Raw genomic sequence first — 26,585 nt, 5'->3', positions numbered from 1 at the left:
TGGGAACTAGTGGAACCAAGAGAAGGCATGAAACCGAAAGGTTGTAAACGGGTGTTTAAGACCAAGAAAGACTCAAAGGGAAATATAAAGAGACATAAGGTCAGATTGATGGCCAAGGGATTCATTCAAAGAGAAGGTACCGATTATAAAGAAACTTCTAGTCCAGTACCAACAAAAGATGCATTCAGAGTAATCATGGCGATGGTGGCACATTTTGACTTGTTTTGCATCAAATGGATGTAAAAACGACTTTTTTAAATGGTGATATGGAGGAAAGTATATATATATATACACGACAACCAGAGAGTTTGAAGGAGAAAGGGAGAGAGCAATTAGATTGAAAAAAAAAACCAATCTATGGTTTAAAACAGGCGTCAAGACAGTGGTATTTAAAGTTCCATCGTGTTGTTAAGGATCATGGCCTTGTGGAAAACCCTTATGATGCCTACATTTACTTGGAAGTCAGTGGGCGCAACTTCATTATTCTGGTACTCAATGTTTATGACATATTGTTGGCAACAAATAGTTTGATTTTCTTAGATGATACCAAGTCTTTCATGTTTGAGATGAAAGATTTAGGTGATCGGCATCGAGATTAAAAGAGAAAGAAGAAAAAAAAAAAAAAAAAAAAAGAAAAAAAGAAGGGATTGTTAGGGTTGTCAAAAAGAAGTTACATTGAGAAAGTTTTAAATAGATTCAACATGTCAGCATGCGGCACAACTGAAATGCCTATATCGAAGAGTGCTAAGCTAAGCAAGGAGCAATGTCTTAGAAATAATTTGGAAAAGGAAATGATGAAGGATAGTCATTACGCCTCATTAGTAAGGAGCTTATTGAATGCTCAGGTTTGTACTAAGCCAAACCTATCTTTTACCATTAGGTTTTTAGGGAGATTCCATTCTGATGCAGGAGAAGCACATTGGAATGCTAGGAAAAGAGTTCTAAGGTACCTGTAGAAAACTAAGTCTCATATGCTGGTTTATAAGAATACTGAAAACTTGGTCTTAGAAGGATACAAATGACGCAGACTTCGCTGATTTCCCAGATGATTTGAAATCAACTTCAAGCTATGTGTTTATGATGGCTAATGGAGCTGTTTCTTAAGGGAGTGCCAAGCAAGACATCATTGCATTCTTCGAGGTTGAGTACTTGTCTTGCTGTGAAATTGTGAATTAGGTAGTTTGGTTCAAGAATTTTATCATTGGTCTTCGTATTGTTGACTCAATCTCAAGACTCATTCAGCTTTACTGTGATAATAGTGCAGTGATTTTCTTCACAAAGAACAATAAGAGATACAATACTACAAGGAACCCGGAGATTAAGTTTTTTGTTGCTCGTGAAAAGGTGATGATTGGTTTGGTTAAAATCAATTATTTGGAGACAGGTTCTATGATAGCATATCCGTTGAACAAGGCCATTGCAAAGGCAATATTCAAGAAACATACAAGGAAGATGGAAGTGCTGGAAGTTTTTGGTACTGCAGAAAAGTGGGAGTTTAGATCATGTTTAAGACATTTGTTCTTGGACATTGGTTGATTCAGGTATTTTTTGGAATATGCATTAAAGTATTTATGTTTAGATCATCTTAACTAATAAAGTAATACGCTGCTAGTTGCAAAGGTTTCCCAGAAATTGCAGTGTTATAGTTATGATACAGATACATTATGAAAGTGTATTTTGGATGACAATTTGTTTGAATTGTTGTAACAAAAAAAGCAACTTAAGGGTCTCAGTACGAGACAATAAAGTGGACTAGTTTACTGGTCTTAAGGGAGGACCATAATGCAAGTGCATTAAAGAAGCATTCATATTTGCATCTTGTATTATTTTTCATGTCTTGATGGAGTTTCATGTGTTTGATGGTTTCATGACAGTAATTTTGGGGATAATGTTTATATATTGGAGCATGACTTCCCTTTAGTTCTTCATGAATACTAACTTATGACAGAAACTTGTTATCAGGGTTTTGTTAATCTTATTCTCATGGCCATTCAAGTATGATTTCTTATTAGGTGGTACTGTGATAAACAAGTGTTGGCTCTAGTGGGAGAATGTAAGCTTTGTTAGAGCTGCTCACTTGTTTGACACGTGCTTAAGGGTTTGAGATCATAAGAGATTAGGATTGACTATACTTGTAAGCTATCAAGGAATGTATGTGGACTGATATATAGCTAAAGTAATTCTGATATGAGTAGATATATCTATACTGATATGAATAGTATGGTTTTGTGGTGATAAGGGTTATCGGTTTGATAGTTTGATAAGGATTACATGATGGGAAGTATCCTTATCAAACACCACCATTTAGGATATATAATAGGGGTCCCCTGCTCTCACACGGATTACGCACAAAAAGATATCAAGCCCCATTGATTGTAGCAGTGCATTCGGTCTGTGTTGAGAGTAGACGAATCCTTAGTTCATTGCAGCAATGGCGTCAAAGGTTAGTGGTTAATTATTTGGTATTGTGATTTACTTATTCCGCATTTATTAATCTTACATAAGCTTGAGAAGCTAATCATGTCTAGATGTCAAAATTTGAGCTTACTTCCACTTGGAATGGAGCATCTTACGCATCTCGACGAACTGCTTCTATATGACATGCCTGATGAGTTCATCGCTAAGCTTGGGAAAGACAGTGAGGACCGTGCTCATGTTGAGCATATTCGAGTCATCCACTCTTTCCATCTCGGGAGCAACCAGTCCTTCACTGGATTTCAAAATCTTTCCTGATTGAGTTGACCCTAAAGAAACACAAGGTAAATAAAGCATTCAATTGCCTGCTTGTTTTTTGGTTGATGAATTGCAATAGTTTTGACTAGGGTTTTAATATTTTGATCTCTTTCTTCTCTATCTCTAGGCCACTGTGGGGGGAAGGAGAGTAACTGAAATGGTGATCAGGTAAAGGACGAACTGACGGTTAAGTTGGCTTAGAACTTTGCTGAAGTGAAGAAGGCAGGAATTCACCAGTACAGAAATGCTATGGCCTTTTGCATTTATTTTATAAACTTATATATTGTTGGCTATGTTCTCGTGTATGCATTTTGTTATTGTAAGGGGCAAACTTGATGTCTAGTGAATGAAATTGAGCTGTGGCTCACCGCACGGCCATAAATAAGAGTTGAGTAACCACTGATTAATGAATATACACATGTTATAGTTCGGATATCTTTTGCACGATTTTGAATCACTTAATTGGGAGCTTTCATCGATTTGTTTCGATAAGCAGTCCGTCAGATAGGCTTGCATCATCCTGCTCAAAATTCTGAGGGCTCTTTCAACAACATCATCCCTGACATTGCTTGAAAGGTTTAAGTTTAGGTTTGTGAATCTTGAAATTCTCAACTAGCATCATTGCTAGGTGGAACGGAAAATTCAGCCATTTTCACTGGAATTATTAAGCCTGAAATATAAGTAGCTACATTGCACGCCTCCATGGTAAAAATTAAATTTTTTGTATAAAACAACTGTATAACTCTATTCATTGGCGAGCAAGGTTTTACGCTAGAACAGGAGGAAAGATGGGGGAGCTGAGGAGTAATGGAGAATAAGGGTTTTGCGACCATGTTCGTCCTCACATGACTCCGCCCCTAACTTTGTCTTAGAAATGAGATAGAATATACAAAGTAATACAATCAATTTTGGAACATAACGAAGGGTCTTGGTAACTCCGCCTGTGTAAGTTTATCTTACATTGCAGGTCTCAAGCCCGGATAAAGGAAGAGGGGGAGGGCGTCAGGTAGTCGACAGCCGGCACTCCTAGTTTACGTCGAATCCTTATGAAAATGAATCCAGAACAAAATCACGCTAAAGCTAGGGCGTCACCAGTAAGTGGCGCGCTGTGTGGCCCGAGCACAGTGATAGGTGAGCAAAGGTCGCTGTATCTCCATCGGCACCCGGATGCAGTGTTAAATGAGCAAGGGGGCCATAGACTCTTCTTTTCGAATGCGTTTAGGAACGTGGAATATAGGAACTCTAACGGGAAAATCTATGGAATTAGTGGAAGTTATGGTGAGGAGAAGGATAAATATTATGTGCCTACAAGAAACTAAGTAGGTTGGTCTTAAGGCAAAAGATCTAGAAAACTCAGGGTTTAAACTCTGGTATTCGGGCACAAATCGAATGAGAAACGGTGTTGGCATCATCGTGGACAAGACCTTGACACAAGATGTTGTAGATGTCAAGAGGGTAGGAGATAGAATCATGGCAATCACGATTGTAATAGGACAAGAACTCATCAATGTGATTAGTGCGTACGCACCTCAAGTAGGGTTGGATACGAGTTCGAATGAGAAATTTTGGGAAGACCTTAGAGACTTGGTGCAAGGAATTGCTCAGACGGAGAAGTTATTTATAGGAGGAGATTTAAATGGACACGTGGACAAGGAGACAGGCAACTATGGAGGTTTTCATGGTGGCCATGGTTTTGGGGAGAGAAACGAGGATGGGGAAGCTATCCTGGATTTTGCAATGGCATATGATCTCTTCTTAGCCAACACCTTCTTTAAGAAGAGAGAAGAACATGTGATCACCTACAAGAGTGGGTCGTCAAAAACACAAATAGATTTTCTTTTAATAAGGAAAGGGGATCGTATAACTTGTAAGGATTGCAAAGTTATACCGGGAGAGAGCTTGGCTAATCAACATCGCTTGTTGGCGATGGATGTACATATCAAAAGAGTGAGAAAAAAGAACAAGACTTGGAAGTGCCCAAGGACTAGATAGTGGAATCTAAAAGGAGAAAAACAAGTCATTTTCAAAGAGAAAGTAATCACCCAGTGTGTGTGGGATAGAGAGGGGGAAGCTAGCCAAAGGTGGGATTCCATGGCTAGTTGCATCCGAAAAGTAGCAAAAGAGGTATTAGGAGAGTCCAAGGGCTTTGCTCCACACCAAAAGGAATCTTGGTGGTGGAATGAGAAGGTACAAACAAAGGTGAAGGCTAAGAAGGAATGTTGTAAAGCCTTATATAAGGATAGGACCGATGAAAATGGTGAAAGGTATAGAAGAGTGAAGCAAGAGGCGAAGAAAGCTGTGAGAGAAGCTAAGTTAGTGGCTTATGACGATATGTATAAGCGACTAGATACCAAAGAAGGAGAGTTGGATATCTATAAACTAGCTAGAGCAAGGGAAAAGAAGACAAGGGATCTAAACCAAGTGAGGTGCATCAAGGATGAGGATGGAAAGGTTCTTGCTACAGAGAACACGGTCAAAGACAGATGGAGAAGTTATTTTCATAATCTTTTCAATGAAGGACATGAAATGAGTACTTCTTTAGGGGAGTTGAGTAACTCAGAAGAGTGTAGAAACTACTCATTTTATCGTCGAATCAGGAAGGAAGAAGTGGTTGTAACTTTGAAGAAGATGAAGCATAGAAAAACAGTGGGCCCATATGATATACCGATCGAAGTGTGGAAAGTCTTGGGAGAGACAGGTATAGCATGGCTTACTGACCTTTTCAATAGGATTTTGAAAACGAAGAAGATGCCAAATGAGTGGCGAAAGAGCACTTTGGTGCCTATCTACAAGAATAAGGGCGACGTACAAAATTGCATGAACTATAAGGGTATTAAGCTAATAAGTCATACAATGAAGCTCTAGGAGAGAGTCATTGAGCATAGATTGAGGCAAGGGACATGGGTTTCGGACAACCAATTCGGGTTCATGCCAGGGCGCTTAACCATGGAGGCAATCTATCTCTTACGAAAATTGATGGAAATATATAGAGAGGGGAAAAAGGATTTACACATGATCTTTATAGATTTGGAAAAAGCGTATGATAGGGTCCCAAGAGACATTCTCTAGAGGATTTTGGAGAAGAAAGGAGTACGAGTAGCATATATCCAAGCTATAAAGGATATGTATGAAGGAGCAAAGACTGCCGTAAGAACTCATGAAGGACAAATTGAAAGCTTCCCCATAACTGTAGGATTACATCAAGGCTCATTCTTAAGTCCTTACCTTTTTGCGTTGGTAATGGATGAGTTAACATGACATATTCAAGATGATATTCCTTGGTGTATGCTTTTCGCAGACGATATAGTGTTGATAGATGAAACTCAGGAAGGGGTAAATGTGAAGCTTAACCTTTGGAGAGAAGTGTTGGAATCTAAAGGTCTTTGCCTAAGCCGATCAAAGACAGAATATATGAAGTGTAAGTTCAGTGCAAATGGAGGCCAAAATGAGTTAGGGGTGAAGATCGGAGATCAGGAAATACCAAAGAGCGACTGCTTTCGCTACCTAGGATCTATCTTGCAAAAGAACGGAGAATTAGATAGAGATCTCAGCCATAGAATACAAACTGGATGGATGAAATGGAAGAGTGCATCCGGCGTGTTGTGTGACCGTCGTATGCCACTGAAGCTCAAGGGAAAATTTTATAGGACGGCAATAAGGTCGGCGATGCTGTATGGCACAGAATGTTGGGCGGTGAAGCATCAACACGTACACAAAATGGGTGTAGCAGAGATGAGGATGCTCATTTGGATGTGTGGGCACACGAGAAAGGATAAGATTATAGGATATCCGAGGTAAAGTAGGAGTAGCCAAAATTATAGGAAAACTGAGAGAAAATCGGTTACGGTGGTTTGGACATGTGCAAAAAAAGCTTACTGACACTCCGGTTAAAAGATGCGACTACGGGATAGAGGTTCAGGGCCGAAAAGGTAGAGGAAGACCTAGGAAAACTTTGGAAGAGACTCTAAGAAAAGACTTAGAGTACTTGGATCTAACGGAGGACATGACACAGGACCGAGCACAATGGCGTTCTAAGATTCATATAGCCAACCCCACTCAGTGACTTGGATTTTTCAAGTCTCCAACCGAGAAGTTTTCCTCACTCGAGAAATTAAGGGAACACTACCTCAACCTACATGTTTCACTCACAAAGCTTCAACATACAAGCTTCAACAAAAGAAAAATTCAAAGAACTTAGTGAAGAAGGCTTTGGTGTATTTAACATAATACGTTGAAATGAAGCAAAGCTTATTTATTGATATCTCTGATAAATTACAAATACGTACATATACATGAATCAAAATAAACAAACAAGAGGAGGCTTTTACAAGGGTTGCTTATGAGAAGTCTTAGCAGTCGGTAGAACCCCAAAAAGAGAAGACACCGGAGGGTGATCACTCGGAACCTCAGTATTGGACAGAACCCTAGAAGGAAGAGGCATCGGAGGCTGATCATTTGGAGCTTCATTATGCGGTACAGCCCCAGAATACGAAGGCAATAAATACCTTTGGAACAAACCCACAAACCTCTGATGATCAAGTAAAATCTGACCATCAGATTCCTTCATCTGGTCAAGCTTCCTCTTCATGTTTGTAGCATAGTCATGTGTGAGCCTGTGCAACTGTTTATTCTCATGCTTGAGCCCTTTAATCTCCTGCTTGAGACTCATCACTTCAGCCGCCAATGATTCAACTTGGCGGGTTCGAGCAAATAGGCGTTGGGCCATATTCGACACAGAACCTGCACACTGAACACTGAGAGCCAGATAATCCTTAACAACCAACTCATCAGACAGCCAACTCATCATCAGACAGCCAACTCATCATACCGTTTGGAAAGAAGTCTGTTATCTTTGGGAGTGAGAATGTTCCTGGCCACCAACGTAGCGATCATATCATTTTTCATCACGGAATCCCCAACGGTAAGGATGAGCGCCATATGTTGTCTGAAGAAGGTGCGGCTGCCTCTTCACCAAGGTTCAAGTCAAAACGAAGGTCGGAAGGGCCAGACATTTTCAAAGGTGTTGAAGAGAGAATAGGTCAGACAAATCAAGATCTTAGAAGTGCAAGAATGGAGCTTCTACTAGTGGAGATTCAAGTGTGCTTTGGAATTTAATGTCAACCTCTATAAAAATCTGCATTCGACGGAGCTTCAGAAATCGAAAAGGTGCCTGCTCAGAAATCGAATAGGCGTTTGCTTTCTCAAAAGCTGGGCTGCTCAGAGACCACGAGGGCCGATCTCAGAGATCGAAAAGGGGTTTGCTTTCTCAAAAGTTGGGCTGCTCAAAGACCACGAGAGCTGATCTCAAAAATCGAAGAGGCGCTTGCTTTCTCAAAAGCTGGGCTGCTCAGAGACCACGATGGCCGATCTAAGAAATCGAAGAGGCACCAGCTTTCTCAGCCTTGTCAGCACCTGTCACATGCACATTCAACTTTGCAGAAATTACGGACAATCTGTCGAAGATTTCTGGTGAAGTAGAAAGCACGTGAATCTTACTGTTCAATCATCAACTTTCCACACGCAACATCAGCTCATGGATGCCACAGATAATTTTGCCAAAGATCTTTGACAAAGTTTAGACACGTGAAGCTTGCAGCTCCCAGTACATCGCTATAACCAAGAAGGGTAAAAGAATAGCAAAGAAACAGCACTAACAAAGTTTAGACACATAAATTTTGAAGGTTTAGCTACCATATTATTACCCATTAGGGTAAAGGAACATCACCACTGCTGGATAATTGGAAAGTCCCTGTGTGTCAACCTCTGTACTCCGTGGCGAGGTAGACTAGCAAAAATGCCCAACCTTTACTCACATTCAAAAAAACACTCCCAACAAGATTGCTTGCTCCAAAATAAAAAAGGCACCGCCCTCCAAATCTCGAGAGCCCGACTCCCAACAGGATTACTTTCTAAAAAATTGAAGAGACACCGCTCTCCGAATTTCAAGAGCTAGGCTCCCAGTAGGATTGCTTTCTCAAAAATCAAAGAGGCACTGTTCTCCGAATCTCGAGAGCCAGATCCCCGATAGGATCGCTTGTTCGAAAATCGAAGAAGCATCGCTTTCTCAACTTCGAGAGCCAGATCTCATTGGATAAAGCTTGTCTGTAATCTTCATACGCAACATCAGCTTTCCAGATACCACAGACCACTTTTTCAAAGTGCTCTGACAGAGTTAAAACATGTGAAGTTGGTAGCTCATACTACAGTGTTATGACCAAGAAGGGTAAAAGAATAACATTACTATTTGTTGTTAGGGAGACTCCTATATATGTCGACCTCCATCCTCAACGGACAGGCAGACCTACAAAAATGATCAACCCTTCCTCATATCTGAGAGGGCACTCCAAACGAAGCCTCTCAAAATACTCAGCTTTCTTTCCCCCCGATCATACCTCTGCAAACAAGCTACACCAGAGCAAGAATATCTCATATCATTAGGGTTAAAAGCAAAAGTATCCCATATCATGCTTTTTCCCTGTCTTTTCCTTTGGCCTTATTCTTACCTGCAAGACAAGGAGCAAAAGAGCAATCAGTCAGCAATTGGAATCAAGCTTCCAGTCAGGAACTAACTGCCTGGAACCCCTTACCTGATTACTTACCTGGCATTGCTCTCGAGTACTCATCTTCAACATCTTATGCTTCTAGAGAAGATACCACATCTGCCTGAGGAACAGATAGGGCAAGTGAGAAGGATACAAGGAAGCATATGAAGACAAGCGTAACATAACATGTGCCGATACTTCCATTACTTTGTCAACAGCAAAAGTATCACATATCAGCAGGGTCGACCGTACTCTAGATTTGATGGACTTGTTTTGACCCTCAAATTCTTCAGTCGGTCTTATACTCTGGAGGTAACCAGAAAACCCTCCAGCCCAGTTCAAGAATAAGCCTGTGGAAAGTTACTTCTTCAAAAGAAAAAGTATCTCATATCATCTCTTCTCCTTTTCTTCTTTTTATCCTTCATGCTGCCTACAAGATAAGGAGAATGAGAACAATCAGCCGGAACTCGAAATCAAACTTCTGATCTGGGACTGATTGCTTGGAGCTCTGATTGCTTACCTTGTCTGTCACCTCTTTCAACAGATCCCTTAGCTCGGCAACTTGGGGTACTCCTACTACATGGTTTGTATCGCGCTTGACCAAGCCTAAAACTACAAGTAAGCTTCAAGTGAAATTAATACATTACCTTGTGCATCTCCACCAGTTAAAGATACCACCCCTGGATGGAGGAAGAGTACTTCTAGAGAAGATGCCACATCTACCTATGAGACAGATAAGGTAAATGAAGACGATACCACACTTCGGTACTTAGAAGTTTCGTGATTACTTAACGGCTTGGATCTTGCAAGTCCTCAACCGAGCAGCTTCTCCTCCAACCAGGAGGCCAATCACAGAGCGACACATGTCGACATCAGAAGCCAATCATAGCGCGACATATGTCAACATTGGAAGCCAATCACAACACGACACATGTCAATGTCAGAACAAGGCTAGAAACTCTCTTCTATAAAAGGAGATCATTCTCCCAAAATATTTCCTAATGCCATTTATACTAAATCATTCACTCATACCCACTAAAAGAGAGCTTGAACCTATGTACTTGTGTAAACCCTTCACAATTAATGAGAACTCCTCTACTCCGTGGACGTAGCCAATCTGGGTGAACCACGTACATCTTGTGTTTGCTCTCCTGTCTCTATCCTTTTACATACTTATCCACACTAATGACCAGAGCAATCTAGCGAATGTCACAAACTTAATACTTTCTGTTGTACCAAAGTCCTTACTGATTTTGTGCATCAACAATCCTTAAGTCCTTACCTTTTTGCATTGGTAATGGATGAGTTGACAAGACATATTCAAGATGTTATTTCTTGGTGTATGCTTTTCGCAGACGATATATGGTTGATAGATGAAACTCAGGAAGGCGTAAATGCGAAGCTTAACCTTTGAAGAGAAGTGTTAGAATCTAAAGGTCTTCGCCTAAGCTGATCAAAGACAGAATATATGGAATACAAGCGGGATGGATGAAGTGGAAGAGTGCATCCGGCATGTTGTGTGACCGTCGTATGCCACTGAAGCTCAAGGGAAAATTTTATAGGACGGCAATAAGGTCAGCAATGCTGTATAGTATAGAATGTTGGGCGGTGAAACATCAACACGTACACAAATTGGGTGTAGCGGAGATGAGGATGCTTCGTTGGAGGTGTGGACTCCCGAGAAAGGATAAGATTAGGAATGAGTGGGTTGGACATGTGCAAAGAAGGCCTATTGACGCTCTAGTTCGAAGATGTGACTACGGGACAGAGGTTCAGGGCCGAAGGGGTAGAGGAAGACCTAGGAAAACTTTGGAAGAGACCCTAAGAAAAGACTTAGAGTACTTGGATCTAACGGAGGACATGACACAAAACCGAGCGCAATGACGTTTTAGGATTCACATAGCCGACCCCACTTAGTGGGAAAAGGCTTTGTTGTTGTTGTTGTTGTAACGAAGGGTCTTGGTAAATGCATGTATCGAGCAACTAGATAACGAAAGGTCTAGGTTTTTCCAATCCAATTGCATGCGGATGGGAGGGCGGCTACAACAGTCCACCCATTTTGAACATTCATCCTCAATTTTTCTTTGTTTCTTGGCTTATGGTTATAAGGTTTCACTTTCTTCCGTCTAACTCTTTAAGTTTGTATGACAAACTACAGTTTCAAGCACGAGGACCATGGCATTTTCTCAAGTGGCGTCCCTTGAGAAATTTGGCCTACGTCAATCAAGGATTCCAAAGAAGAGAAACTAGCCATGCATCCATGAATCTTTCTTCCTAAAAATTCCATAGAATAGAAACTAGCCATTCAGAATAAGTTGATGAGAAATAAAAATGTTTGCTATATAGGCTACAGCCATGCAAAATTTGGGTCTGAGAGGGCCAGTTCAGATTGGAGGTCTGCCCACGCAAATTTCATAGATAGACTCAAGGTATATCTTTATAAAGCCTTTCCAAGGGTTTTCTTTCAGGTGTGATAGTTTTACCTTCACAATCTTACACTTCCCCTAACGTGTGGCAAACACGTGGACAACACGAATTGAGTGACGTATAACACGTGTGGCTATTGGGCATCATACGTGGGCCAACTTGCTCTAATACCATGAAGAAAATTGAGGTTCCACCATAAAACTAATTGGTAATATGAAGAATAGTCTAACCTTTTATAAGCTCTTGCAAAGTTTCTCTTTTCACTGATGTGATACTCTTTTACATTCACATCCTCACATATACTTTCTTATTGTTTGTTGAGAATTGGATTGGTAACACATTATGAAAAAATCCAACAAAAAAAATGTTACAGCGGGAGGGATAAAAGGAGGTGGGCTAGAGAAATTACGTTATTTGAAATTACTACAAATAACACCATGGCTTGAATAAATTTCTAAAGCTATGAACTTGTCCAGAGCATTTTCGCTATAGTAATCTTTATCTTGAATCTCAGTGATCCGGGCTTCTGATGATGAGTAGTCCCTTACTTAGGTAGACTTTCATGATTTTATTTTTATCCTTCCCAAGCATATCCTGGGCTCTTTAAAACATCATGATTAGAATCTCTTTGAAAAATTGGATATGTGGGTTAAGTAATTCTCAACTAGTTCCACTGCCAAGGGAACAGAAAATAATTCAGGCATTTTTCACTCCCAATTCCTTTGAATGGAACATGAAGCTAAAGCACATACGGATAAGTAGCTCCACTTGTGCGGATCCCCAGTATGTAACATATATATTGTTTTATAGCAATTTTTTGTTCTTTCTGGTCTCTTTTTATTTTATCAACATCGATGAATTTCATTCCACATTAATAAAGCATTACACATTTGGGATGGATTGATTGGAAAATAAAGCAATGGCATACAAAGACTTCAAAAACACCCGTCTAGTATAACCATCTTCAAATAAAGAGTCCATCAACAAAAAACAAACTCCCTGTTTACCACCTTCTGAAATTATATACTCCGAATTTCCGACTCAACCTCCAAAATTGCCATTAGTCATGAAGGAGCATTCTCAATCCAAGCCACGAATTCACTACAGCTTAACGCAAATTGAACCACTAAATGTACCACCATGATTATAATAGCTTTTAAAAATTGGATTTCTGGTGTCTTTAACCTTCTAACAATTCTTATTGTATTTAATAAAATTTAGGATCTGAAATCGCTTCAGAAACCAAAACTGTTGATCACACGATTTGGAGGAAAATGTAATATGCTAACTTTTAATCTAACTTGATATTTTAGACTTGACAACATACTATATGACCACCACATTAAAATTTGCCCTACTGTAACAGAACTAGATTGTGAAAGGTCTTGGTCTTTGTTCCCAATGGGAGGCGGTGTAGGTTACAATGGGCCATCCATTTTGACTTGTTTTTATATATTTATTTAGTCAGCAAGTATAACCAACTTCAAATAAAGAAGGTCCATCATCAGAAAAGAAGCTCTCTGTTTACCACCTTCTGAAATTATATACTCCGAATTTCCAGCTCAGCCTTTGAAATTGTCATTTGCCATGAAGGAGCCTCCTCAATCCATGTCATGAATTCACTACAACTTAACGTAAATTGCACCACTAAATGTGCCACCATGATTATAATCGCTTTTAAAAATTGGATTTTTGGTGTCTTTAACCTTGTAACAATTCTTGTTGTATTTAATAAAATTTAGGATCTGAAATCGCTTCAGAAACCAAAACTGCTGATCATATGGTTTGGAGGAAAAATGTAATATGCTAACTTTTAATCTAACTTGATATTTAAGACTTGACAACATACTATATGACCACCACACTAAAATTTGCCCTACCAACATAGTGTGCGACATAACTAGATTGTGAAAGGTCTTGGTCTTTGTTCCCAATGGGAGGCATAGGTTATAATGGGTCATCCATTTTGACTTGTTTTTATTTATTTATTTAGTCTGCAAGTATAACCATCTTCAAATAAAGAAGGTCCATCAATAGAAAAGAAGCACCCTGTTTAGCACATTTTGAAATTATATACTCCGAATTTCCGACTCAACCTTAAAAAAAATGGCCATTCAAGTCATCTCTATTTAGATTATAATAACTCTCAATTTGAGAAAGCAAATGCAATATAGAAAGCAAATATAATCCAAATTAGCTTGAACACCGTCATCATATTTTTACTCCGTTAGGTACACACATCCTTTTCTTTCTAGATAAACTTTATTTCTTTGAAGTTTCTGCAGGGTGCATTCCAATTTAACCCTTTAAATGTTTGTATAAAACTTAGGGTTATCAGGGTAATTCTATTCTAATTTAATACATTATATTCTCGCCTGCGTGCAAGTCAACTAAGTCAACTATTCAACCTTCACATATTGTTTAGCTGCCATATGAACCAAGTCTTTGTAGAAAAATCAATGTATGTAAAGGGCTTAAATCCTTCAATTATGGATATACTAATGTAAATCCTTTGTTCTAGACCAATTTTTGTTAGTTTTTGTCTTCTAAAAGTTGAAAAATGTTAAAATATCTCATCTTTTTTCTTTTGAGACAAACAACATTTTTTTTTTGTATTAATATAAATTTGTTTGCACCAAGGGATGGGGTGGGAACATATCTTGAAATATGGCCACGCCCACATTTGCAGCTGAAGAACACTTTAATATAAGTTTAATTTGGTGCTATTATAGGTTTAATTTGGGTATGTTCCACCACTTAAAAAATGCAATACTAATTTTGAACAACGAATAAGAAAAATCTACCAGGAGACAGTAAAATAGTAAATCAACTCAATTTCTATAAAAAAATACTTGTGCAAAAATTTTATGAAATTTTGGTAAAAACGGAAAAGAAAGGGTTAAGACAATCAAGACTAATGGAAATTATGATATTGTATTAGCATTAACTCAGGTTGATTTTGTTCACCAGCATTAATAAAACGAATGACTTTAACTTGGGCAAGCAAACAATTAAATTAGACGTAAGCCAAGTAACTTAGAAGTTAAACCATATGAAAAAAGCAATGACAATCAAACTAACCTCTTCTTTTCATATGAAATATAATATGTTCTCTATTTGTCTTTGGACCTTTGTTGTGTATTTGGGTTGTTGGTAATGGAATTGTTTACCTTTGTCAAAAAAAAAAAAATGTTCTCTATTTTGCCTTTGTGAAGAATGCACTTTTCACTCCCTACACACAACATAGCATATATTGAAAATGCTCAGTAACATTATAAAAACTATACATATATAGTACTGTATATGTATCATATACTATATTGTATACGTATTTGGACATAAGGTATAAAGATTTACTAACATAATTAAGCTTAAATTTAACAAAAAATGGTAATTACAAATTGAAATCAAACAATATTATAGTTGTTTAAAAAAATTGTCACAGCCCATCCCGAATTATTGTTATCGATGGTGTAAAATGTCTAAATTGCCCTTGGACATTGAGCATGTTTATGTGGTGTTGTGGCTTAAGGTTGGGTTTAAACTAAATGGGTTAGTTCCTAAGTTTTTGGAACTTAAAGTTAGTAATTTTAGTTGTGATTAGTGACCCAAAACTGGACCACACACTCACACACACACACACACACACCTCCCGTTGACTTATCTCTCTCCTCCCTCTCTCGGATTTTCACCATTTCCGTACAACCTGTACGGACAACCTTCAAACCTTCACTTCCAATCGTGGATCGGAGCTGGGGAAGCGATCTTTGTGTTCCTTGCAAGTCCATGAGCTTATCCATACCATTTTTTGTAAGTGAAACCCTCGAAAACCCGGGAACTCAGAATCTCAATTTTGATGCACTGTTCATGTGGTCGTAATTATGGATGTTTCAGGAGATTTGAAGCTTATAGGAAGCTTTAAAACATCCTTACGAAGCTCAAAGAGAAAAACCAAGCAAATTGGACGTCGGGAAGTCGAGTTTGAAGAGTTTCAAATTTGGCCGGAATTATCGAGCTCTCTGTGGAGAGTTATCGTGGATTTCAAGCCTTGAAATTGGTAAGGATGTGTTCTTCTGGTTATAAGCTTTAAATTGAGACCAATTTCATAAGTTTTGGTTAAGAAATGACCGAGATACAAGGTTTTAAAGTTTTTCCAGTTTCTGGCGACGGTGACGATCGCCGGAGTTTGAAGGTAGGGGATGACAGAATATTCTATCAAATTTGACGAAATATTCCTAATGGTGTTGGTTAGTTTTAAAGGTTTTTGTTACTTTTTAACGAAATATTCCTAACGGGGTTAAGGGATTCCGTTAGGGTCCCTGCGCGTGCCTGCGTGTAGGGCCGTGCCCTTGCCGACGCATGAGGACTCTAAAAATTATTTTAAAAATTTGGGCATGTTCGTGGAGTTGTGTAGGTCACGATGGTATATTTATATACCTCATTTGAGCAATGTATGAGAAGTTATTAGCCAGTATTGGTTATGTGCTTTAAATGACGTTTATTCAGGTATTTCGCGCATGGGTGAGACCTATCCCGAGGACAAGCGCAGTCAAGGGCGACACAGGGGCTACGACCCTTCAACATACCAGTGAGTGGGCTTTTGGTTTTCAGTATATATGTATATGCTTGGTATTTTTCCCAGAAAATGCATTTAAATGAGTTATGCTTTGAAAATGCCATGCCTATTGAATTATGTTTAAACCATGAGTTAGAATTGTATGCATAAATGTGAATTAGTGATGTGGACGCTCAGGTAGGTACCAGGTGAGTTATGGTTTGTTGTATGAGATAGTGATAATGTGAAATGTGATTGAGAGCTCATAAACCTGCACCCCGGGTGATTGTGATTAGCCAGAAATTTGGTACAGGCCTGTTTATAATGACATTTCCCGCACCATATGCTCACATTGGATCCCATTTAAGTGCACAATCTTGTCGTACATACCACTATAGGTGGTTCCAACTCGTAGGCGACCAACGATTTATCACACAGCTTATACGAGAGCGTAGCATTGAACATAACTATATTACACCCAGTTTTGTCGTACAGACCATTATAGTGGTTCCGACTCGTGTGCAGTGCAGTGCCGTATAGGTCGCGTGCGGTGACTCTGGCTAGATTGATTGATGAGCCATGAATTCAGCCGCATAGACCTCTGCAGGGGTTCCGACTAATATGTTATTTCTATGAACTTATCTTCACCTGAGTTACTTATTATGTTCTATATTTGGCATGACATACTTATGTTTGTGGTTAAGTGAAGCATGATTTGAATATATATATATATATATATATATATATATTCTATTTCTGGGAAAATTATACATGTTTTACGGCGAGAGGTTAGAGCATTTGATAAATGAAATGGTTTTGAAAAACTTTGTTTTTGCCCACTCATACTTTATATTTTGCGCCCCACCAAGTTTTAGATAAGCTTGTTTGTTGGTGGCTCACGAGGATTGACTGGAGGTTCTGACAGACTATCACAAATGTAGGGCATATTCGGGTGTCGTTTAATTAGTATTTGTTTTCTGGACTGAACTTAGGCTACTTATGCTCTGATTGTGTATTCACACATTTATTAGCACTTACCTTAGCTATTACTCTTATGAATTTGGCTTTTATTTATTCGTATCTCTATCATCATTATTGCTTCCGCACTGTGCATATGGCTACGTCACCCTCACGTAACGACCAGCATGCCCTGATTCGAGTCGGGGTGTGTCAAAAATTCTAACTAAATTTTACATATAGTATTATAAATTGTTAAAAAAATAACACCATTGAAAAAAAGGAAAACTAAAGAAAGGGACTTGAAAATTGAGTTTTAAAGATAAGGACAAAATAAAGGGTAAAGTGAATAGTATCAGGATTAACTTTTTAGTGTAAAATGTGGTTATTCGTTAAAGTGAACAGTACCAGAAGTTTTTTGTTAAAGTTCCCTTGAAAAAACTCACTACTCAAATATGCAATTCTATTAAAAACACATCACTAAAAATTAACTCCAAGGAAAGGGGATTAACAAATTACACCTTTTTAGGAGTTGGAATTGTTTTATCTATATCTTGAGCTGGACCCGCTGGATTTGAATCCTCAGTTGATTTAGAGGGAGGACAGGCATGAAAAGAAGTCTAAGGTTAAACATATCGTAAAAATTACACTGGATCAAGGAATGATTAGAGTTGATGGGTGCAATATGGAATATAAGTTTCTGGAGAGAGAGACAACCAAACTTCACACTGGATCATATTTTTTTGAGATAGAGAGAGTTCTACTTTTCAACAGCAGAGAGAACAAATTCAATCTTGGGCATAAAAGGAAAAAACAGAAGCTTCATAGCACAATAAGTAACCATAATCCTCTGTTTTTCTAAGTGCAAATAGAAAAAAATGAATCAAAATATTCAACACAAAATCTTCAAATTAGCTCAAGAACTATATTATTTCCAGAGGTTTCCAATTTCCCAGCATGGAAAGACAAACATAAAAGCATTAAAAATATATAATTGCAAAATAAAATAAAATTGTTTGGACCCGATTTTATACTATTGGCCCGAGCAATCAAAGTCGTTGGTTGAGCATAGTTCTAGATCGGCGGATGGAAAGATGAAGATAATTTTGTTATTAAAAGATATTATTATGGTTTTATCATAATAATTATCTTTTAATAAAGAATTGTTTTTATATAAGATAAATGGGATGCAAACTATATCTCAAAACTTTGAGACTCTTATCTGGTTAAGCAACAATTTGCGTGCAAATTAAATGTTGGTCAGATAGGACTATAAGGAGATATGGATGAGATTGAAGACTATTGTCGTACAAAAGTTGGATTATAGTGACATATTGCAATTCACACTACATGCGTAGTTGTACCTTAACAGATATCATGGAAAAGAAAGTTTTATAGTTGCATTGGGAGTTTTAATGGGATAAAGCAAGGCATGGATGGGAGTTCTGATTATGATGTGATAAGCCTAGAAGCCTAGATAGGTTTAAAACCACGAATAGCAATCTGAAGGATAGGCCTCTGACACGGATCAATTTTTGTTCCGCGAGTTTGAGTTACAGCTAGACTCTACAATATTATCAGACCTTGCCAAGCAGAAAATATGAATACTATAAATACAAGACTCCATGCAACATGCAACCCCCTCCAATTCAACACACAAACTGCCCTGTGCAAACCATCGCTCTACGCGAAACCTCTCAACAACTTTAAGATTTTTTACTTTCTTTTTCGCCGACACACCTTCAGTTTGGATAAACAACACTATGGAGGCAACTGGCGAACATTTTCAGTTTGGATAAACAATGTTGTTGCTGTAGAATCAGTCGACCGCGAAGCACCTTCAGTTTGGATAAATAACACTGCGTCAAGGCCGATTGGTTATCTACCCAAGTCTCGGTCGAGAAAGGTTTCTGAATTCTTATCGGCATAGGTCATCTCATTAGCCTTCTCGGCGAAGTGAGGTGTTACAGATTACTGGGCTCAGCTCGTTGAACGCCGAGTTGTTTTATGATTGGATACTCATAAGTACATTTTAGAGTTCAATATGGCGATAGCCCAACTACATTCACCATCAAGACATTTATCTCTTTCGAGTATTTGTGTCTGTACAGTCTGGTACCGGTTCGGTGTAGATATATTCTCACGACTAATATAACTGAGACCGAGCCTGGCGCCGACTATCCGTGAACTTCGCAAAACTAGCAACCTTGTATTCATGCTCTAGAACCTGAAGGTCAAGAGTGTTCCTTCCTCGGCCGTAGTCGTGAGATCGAGAAGTCAACCGCGCGGTCAACGCAACATCAACACATTTTACTCTTCGGTCGAGCTCGGCCGACGAGTTGGCACGCCCTGCATACAACCGAAGGACATAGTTAGCTCATTAGTTATTCGGCCTGCGCGCCACGTAGGTTTGGTAGTGTTTAGGGTCAACAAAAATAAAGAACAATTCCAAGAAACTAAATGTGAAGTTAGCCAAATCTGCACAGTAACACAAACCCATTATTTGAAATTAAGAGCATTGCGGCTCACCCTGAAAACACCCATTTTGCAATGAGGAAGAGAGATGTCGCTGCTCTGGCTGCTGAGTGCTGAACTCGGCCAACTCTTCAAACATTCCGGAGTCGAGCATTTCGTCGACTCACTTCGATAGATACTCCGTCAACACTGCCATCAACATGTCCACCCACAGAAAACAACAATTGTACCTGAGCTCGGCCGACACCCCCATGCTTTTCTCTGAATGTACCCCCTCTCCCACTCATGAAATCAAGGATATGCAGCAATGGCACTAAGATCCCCACTCTTCCATTTCCTTCTCTCTCTTTCGCTCTGTCTCTGTCTCCCTCTCCTATCTCTATCTCTATCTTTATCTCCATCAGCATGGCCTCCCTCTCCTCCCTCTCTCTCTATCCTAGAGGCGGCATGGCCTCTCGAACCCAAACCTTCCACAACGAACACTCATTAAAGCACTGGCATAGCCGTAAATAGAGCAAAAATCGGGTCCAAACTACAAAGGCAACTCTGTAAAGCAGTGGCATGGCCATAATTAAACTAAAATTCGAATCCAAACACTGTTCATTTGAATAGTGCAATTGAAATCCTTCTTTAGACTTAAAGTAATATCATATGAAGCTCTCAACCTAGTTACTTGATATTCACACATTTTGACTTGATTGTGAAAGGTATGTGACAGAACTAGATTGAGAAAAGTCTTGGTCTTTGTTCCTAATGGAAGGCGTAGGTTACAACAGGCCATCCATTTTGACTTGATTTTTATTTATTTATTTAGCCTGCTTGTATTAAGCTGTTCCTCATTCATGAAAATTGTAGATGAGATCTTTTAATTTACAAGTGGAAACAGTAGTACTGGTGTCGACTTTTTGTTTTATTAATTTTTCTCTTTTAATCTTGAAATGCCATTCGTATGTTTTAAATAAGAAAAGCTTTTTATATAATAAAAAGAAAAATTACAGAAAAAATAAGGTAAACAAAAACCAAATCACTAGATGGTTCAAACAAATTTTAAACCCGTATTTCACATAGCACATCTTGAGTTCAACTCATGGCGCTGATAAATCACCTGATGATGGTGCCCATGAGGAGTGGTCTTTCTGATTCTCAAAAGGGGGACTCCTGTGACAAAACCATTTGGTCCTCTATTTTGAAAAAAAACAAAAAACAAAACAAAAAAACAAACAAAGCCATGACAAGTGAGAATTTCAAGGAAGAGATTGGAGCCAACAGTGAATATTCGAGGAACATTGACCAATCTTTGTAAGCAGCAATAAATTTGCCTCCTAATATATATAGCTGAAATAAATAATCTGAAACTGACAAGCCAATCTCTGAATATTTGAAAGAAAGTTCTCTCGAATGACATTAGAACTTGGTTTCCGACTATTGAAAGCAAAATAGCCATTATACGACCCAGTACTATTTTTTTTTTTTTCATTTGTAAGTAAATTGTTTTAAATTTGAATATCATGAGTAACAAGTTTGCAACCAATTTATTCTCTTATCTCCTTAATATGTTAATGTACTGTTATATTAAAAAAAGGAGTCCGCCCAATAGCCTGAAAGGGCGCATGAACACCAACTTTTTTCAGATTATGGGAGAGATAATTTTCCCTTCATCAAATTTTATGAAAAGTTCAAGCAGCCAATAAGAAATTGTAATTGACACGCTCAATAAAAAATCATCTCGGACTCGGCCTTTCTCAAAGCGTAAAAGATACATAATTACAATTTGAGGGTTGCATGTGTCTTCTAGAGTGCCAATACCAAATTTTTGTTTAGTAGGTTGAGACCTCCATATATTTATAGTAATGTATATCCTATGAAGCTCTCAACCTAGTTATTAAAAAAATTTGGTATTCAGACTACTATATAAATATATGGAGGTATCAACCTACTAAACAAAAATTTGGTATAGGCACTCTAGAAGCCACATGCAACCCCAAGTCGTTATTCAAATCAAGATATTCCTCCTCGTTGTTGATCTCAGTTCAAGTGTTGATCTCTCCATTTTGTCAATCCACAACACAACTACAACTATGTTCTAATATATTGACTTGTTCATGATCCCTCCCTAGCTAGCTAGTTTGGCCCTAGAACTTGGAAAATGTAGACTTGTCCATACTCAAAAGAAGTTGCCGAAAAAACGAAAAACTATCACATCTTTTCATCAACAGTCCACCGAATTAATTAGATAGGTTGGATTTCCTTATCAGATTTCTTTTATTAACCAATATATTATATATGGAGCTGATTTTTACCTACTATTTTTAGTATCACACACACTGTTTTTATTTTTATAAGCAGATTGAACAAATCAAACAGATACAATGAACATAATGAAACAAAGATGTGTGAAAGACTAAAAAATACGGAACCTTTGAATTTTTAAGCTAGCTATTTCTCTCAACGACGGCAAACACACTGAGGCATTGATGGAAGATATATTATACCTAATCTTTTTCAGTCTACCTACTTGTATGTATGCCTTACTCTTTTGATTGAAGAAAGCCACGAGAGTTTGAAACTTTGAAAGCATATATATTTATGAATGTTTAATGGTACATGCTCATACACCTCACATTTAACATTTGAAAATAATTACAAACTAAGCAAAACAAGTAATTAGTTTTTGCATCAAAAAGTGTCAAGTATGTTTGATGCATTGTGTAAGATAAAGCCGAACACAGCTGACAAATATGTCAATATAGCTCAGCTTTATCCACACATTATTTTAAGAAATACTATGGTAAAAACCATAAGCATCTGAAAGAGTAATGGCAGTGGACTCGCTCCGCCGGCTTGTGTCCTTCACTTTGTTGAAGTTTTTCGAGCCATTGCCGCCTTCAGTTTCTCCTCCCTTCTCACCCCCGCGCTGTTGCCTAGAGAATAAACAAGAGGGTCAAAAATGCAAACTACAATTTTCGAGAAGTTGCTGAAAAATATTGATCACCAAATAAAGAAATTGAATGCTTACTCACTTGAGAAAGATTTTGGAATCCAGTCCTGAGATTAAAAGAATGGATGACTGGAATATGCTCAACCGCCTGACGATCTTCACCATCCCTTTGAAGCTTGGCAATGAGTACAGTGGGCATGTCATGGAGAAACAGTTCCTCGAGTTCCCGTAGACCCTCCATGCCGAGTGGAGGTAAATTCAAACTCTTACAATTGGACAGGGTTACCTTCTTAAGATTAGGCATTGCTCCAGACTCAACTTTCATGGTATGTAGTTGATCAAATTGTTTGATACTTAATATCTTTAGCTTCATGAACGTTTTAGCCTCAAATTCTAACACTTGTCCGGTATAATAGCAAACCAAATGAAGCTCCATCATATTCGGCAATGCTTGAAGGGGCTTGAGTGGGTTGGCATCAGCATCAAGTTTTGACCCCATTAGGGAAATCTTCACTACACTATCAAGCATGGGAACCCATTGCGGCAAACATCTTAGCCTCCCTTTCAAACTGAGGCGTTCTAGAGACCGAGGAGGGGATTCCATATGATGATCCAACTCAAGATATTCCTCCTCGTTTGTTGATCTCAATTCAAGTGTTGAAAGACTTCCCATTTTCTCAATAGCGCAACACAACTCTGTTCCATGTTCAATTATGAGATCTGTCAAGCCCAACTTTCTGAGACCAGTTAGTTCTGCTAAGGCTTTTAGTATTGTTCTGTTGTTTCCCACCTTAATCAGTGACAACTTTTGTAATTCGGATAAAGCTCCAATGTTGCCTGCAGAAATCTCTACTCCTTGAGCGGGTCCATCATCATCACCATCACAGCCACGACTCACTAAAAGATGGCGCATATTGTAGAGCTTATAAATCTCTTCTGGTAATTTGGTCACCTGGGTGTGCTTAAGATCTAAAGTTTCCAAATGAGCAAGCCGGTTTATGGAACTTGGGACTCTTTTGATTTTGGTTTTCCTCATACTTATGTACTTTAAGAGAATGAGACCAGAAATAGATTTTGGAAAGTCCTCTAAAGGAATGCCTTTCAAATCTAAAACCCTTAAATATTTAAGAGTATTAAGTACCCTTCCAACCTCATCACATTGAGCCTGCTGGGAAGGGCCAAACACTAGTAAGGTACGTGTTTGATTCAATTCTCCACCTCTTCTTAATAAATCTTTTATAGAAACATAATGTGCAGAAAGGCGTCGGATTTTCTCACCTGAATTAGTACTGCTAGTACTTGCCCGAGTGTTGCTTGATTCCAACACAGTGACAAAACCCTCCACTTTTGACATGATGAACTTGCAAACGAGGTTGGAAACACGACAACTCCTTACTTGTCCATCGATCTCTCTTGAACTCACATCAACCAACTTTCTACCGATGAGTTGATTTAGATAACCATCTGCAACCTCCTCCATGGTGGCTCTCCCTCCTTGCTTCACAAATCCTTCGGCTACCCACAAGCGAATTAGCCTCTCACGCTTGATAGAGTTGTCTTCTGGAAACATGCTGAAGTACAACAAACAACTTTTGAGATGGTATGGCAGGTCCCTATAACTTGGCTCCCAAGCTTGACTAACAATCTGAAGATTGGAGCCAAAGCTATCATGGAACTTCTTCCACTTCACAAAATTCCGTGGCTTCTGCCAAGCTAGGAAAGTACCGAATGTAGAAATTGCAAGGGGCAGGCCTCCACAATCACTGATGATTATTTGAGCCAACTCCACAAGCTCTTTTGGACAGTTGTCCCAATTTCCGTGAAAAGCCTTTTTGCAGAATAGTTTATTGGCTTCTTTGGAGGATAATCCGTTACTCAAATCATGGATATAATCGTCAGAACTTGTATGCCAAGAGGCTACAATATTAGAGTCCCGAGTAGTTGTGATTATTTTACTCCCAGACAAACCTTTTGGCAGAGCATTTACTATACGTGTCAAATCTTGTTCGCTCCAAACATTATCCAAAACCACCAAATACTTCTTTTTCTCCAGAATTTGTCTCAATTTCTCTTCAGGATGATGATGATGCTCAGCTACAGGTTCCTGCATACTTTGGGCTTCAAATTTTCTCAGCATGGTTAGCAAGAGCATTCGCAATTCAAAGGAGCGCGGCACTTCAACAAAAGCATGGCAATCAAAGGCAGCCTGCACGCTTCTTCTCTCATAAACATTTTTTACTAGGGTGGTTTTGCCTGAGCCACCAGGACCAACAATTGAAATCATGAGATGCCCTTGACTGATACATTCTTCTTCTCTCAACTGTTGGATGAGTTTTGTGATAGCCGTCTCAAACCCCACAATTTCATCTTCTTCCACAACTTGGTGATAAGCCAAATTATTATTATCTTCTTCAGATCCTGTGTTGGCAATTTGTAGGCGGTCAATAAGTGAATCTAAATTTGGTGGAAACCTTTCTTCGATTTGTTTGAGCATGCGCGACAACTGTATGCGTGCTATCCATTCAGAAGGGTAATGTTTAGCGTTGTGAGCAGATCTAGAGATTAAATTGCTATGGTAGTGATGAGGAATCTTAACCAAAAACATGGAAAGAGCATCCTCAATGTCGTAAACTTCATCTTGGACCTCTTTTGCATGATTTTGAAACACTTGGGAGCTTTCACCGATCTGTTTCGATGAGCAGTCCGTCAGATAGGCTCGCATCCTCCGCAAAATTGTCTTGGCTCTTTTAACATCAGCCCTGGCATCGCTTGAAAGATTGAGGTTGGGAATCTTGAAATTTTCAATTAGCACCAGTGCTAGTGGAATGGCAATTTCAGCCATTTTCACTGCCTATCTAGCTGGTCAGACTTTTTGGTTGATTGGATTTTTTTTTGGTACATAAACAACTATGCAACTCTATTCAGTGGCGAGGAAGCGATCCAATGAAGGGGGAGGAAGAAAGAGCGGGGAACCGCGTAGTAGCGGAACTTCATCATAGAAATAACATAGAAAATCAATAAAAAAAATTCAACTTTTGGACTAATGGTGAAGGCCTAGCTTGAGGTAAATACAGGCATGGAGCAACTAGATAACGAAGGATCTTGGTCTTTTCCATCCAACTGCATGCGGATGGGAGGGGGACTGCAACAGGCCATCTATTTTGAACTTTCATCCCTCATTTTTCCTTGTTTCTTGGGTTATAGGGTTTTGTTTTCTTCCGTCCCCGTCTTATAAGTATGGGGCTTTAATGAAAATGGCTTGTACTAAGTTTAATTTAACCACAAACTACGTTATAATATTATTTAATAATAAAGGCTTCACCTTTCATATTTAATCATAAGGACAAAACTAATCTTTATGAGATCTCATAAATATTGAACACACACATGGGCTGAGTTAAAAGCCCAACACGAAATAAATAAGTTTCCAACTCGTGCCCTTAACGAAAACCCGATTCCGTCAGCCAATTCCGTTTGCAAGGTTTTTGGTTTTGTCAACAATAGAGCAGCAAAAGCACACCAAATTTCAAACCCAAGACCAAGAGGTGTCTTGCAGGAGCTTGGCAATTTCAGATGAAGCATATGGAATGGAAAGAAAGGGAATTTCGAAGTTGTTTCTGTTTCATGCTCATCCTATGTGGAGGAAAGTAAAATAAAGGGTATGAAAATTGGGACTAGAAGATTTCATATGAGGATGAAAGTAAACCACATGGAATGGGAATTGGGACCCTCTGGAAGATCGATGGCAAGAGAGAAGGATTTGAGTTTTTAGTATGTTATGGATCTCCCGCAATCAAGCTCTCTGTTCTCACCGATGTTTGCCGAGTGTGTCCACGATGCAATTGTGCGGTGGGTGTGGTGGAATTAGGGATCTCAAATGAGACAACCAGATTTTCTGTAAGAGGAGAGGGATGGTTGGCCAATAGATCTTCCATGCTTAAGTTAATATCTTTGAAAA

At 38.8% G+C, this 26,585-nt stretch overlaps 1 protein-coding gene and 1 long non-coding RNA gene across 2 annotated transcripts; one reads left to right on the top strand and one right to left on the bottom strand.

Moving 5' to 3' along the window:
- The first annotated feature begins 2,618 nt into the window (after positions 1–2,618).
- On the top strand, positions 2,619–3,168 carry LOC139196510 (uncharacterized). Its single transcript, XR_011581509.1, has 2 exons — positions 2,619–2,759; positions 2,861–3,168. It is a non-coding gene; the product is annotated as an uncharacterized lncRNA (long non-coding RNA).
- A 19,080-nt stretch (positions 3,169–22,248) lies between these two features.
- LOC103421273 (disease resistance protein RPM1-like) lies at positions 22,249–25,847 on the bottom strand. The gene is made up of 2 exons (XM_029102703.2): positions 22,710–25,847; positions 22,249–22,610 (listed from the first exon to the last, which is right to left on the bottom strand). Exons 1-2 carry the CDS (start codon positions 25,467–25,469, stop codon positions 22,593–22,595), a joined length of 2,778 nt encoding a protein of 925 aa, XP_028958536.1. The 5' UTR covers positions 25,470–25,847; the 3' UTR covers positions 22,249–22,592.
- Between the last annotated feature and the right edge of the window lie 738 nt (positions 25,848–26,585).

The sequence above is a fragment of the Malus domestica genome, chromosome 05 (genome assembly GCF_042453785.1).
Source record: "Malus domestica chromosome 05, GDT2T_hap1".
NCBI lineage: Eukaryota > Viridiplantae > Streptophyta > Magnoliopsida > Rosales > Rosaceae > Malus > Malus domestica.
Note: the sequence above shows the minus strand (reverse complement) of the source record. Positions and strands in the feature narration are given on the sequence as shown.

Bases quoted from the DNA above. Each gene is read 5' to 3' on its own strand.
- LOC103421273 (XM_029102703.2), bottom strand. From the start codon at position 25,469: ATGGCTGAAATTGCCATTCCACTAGCACTGGTGCTAATTGAAAATTTC.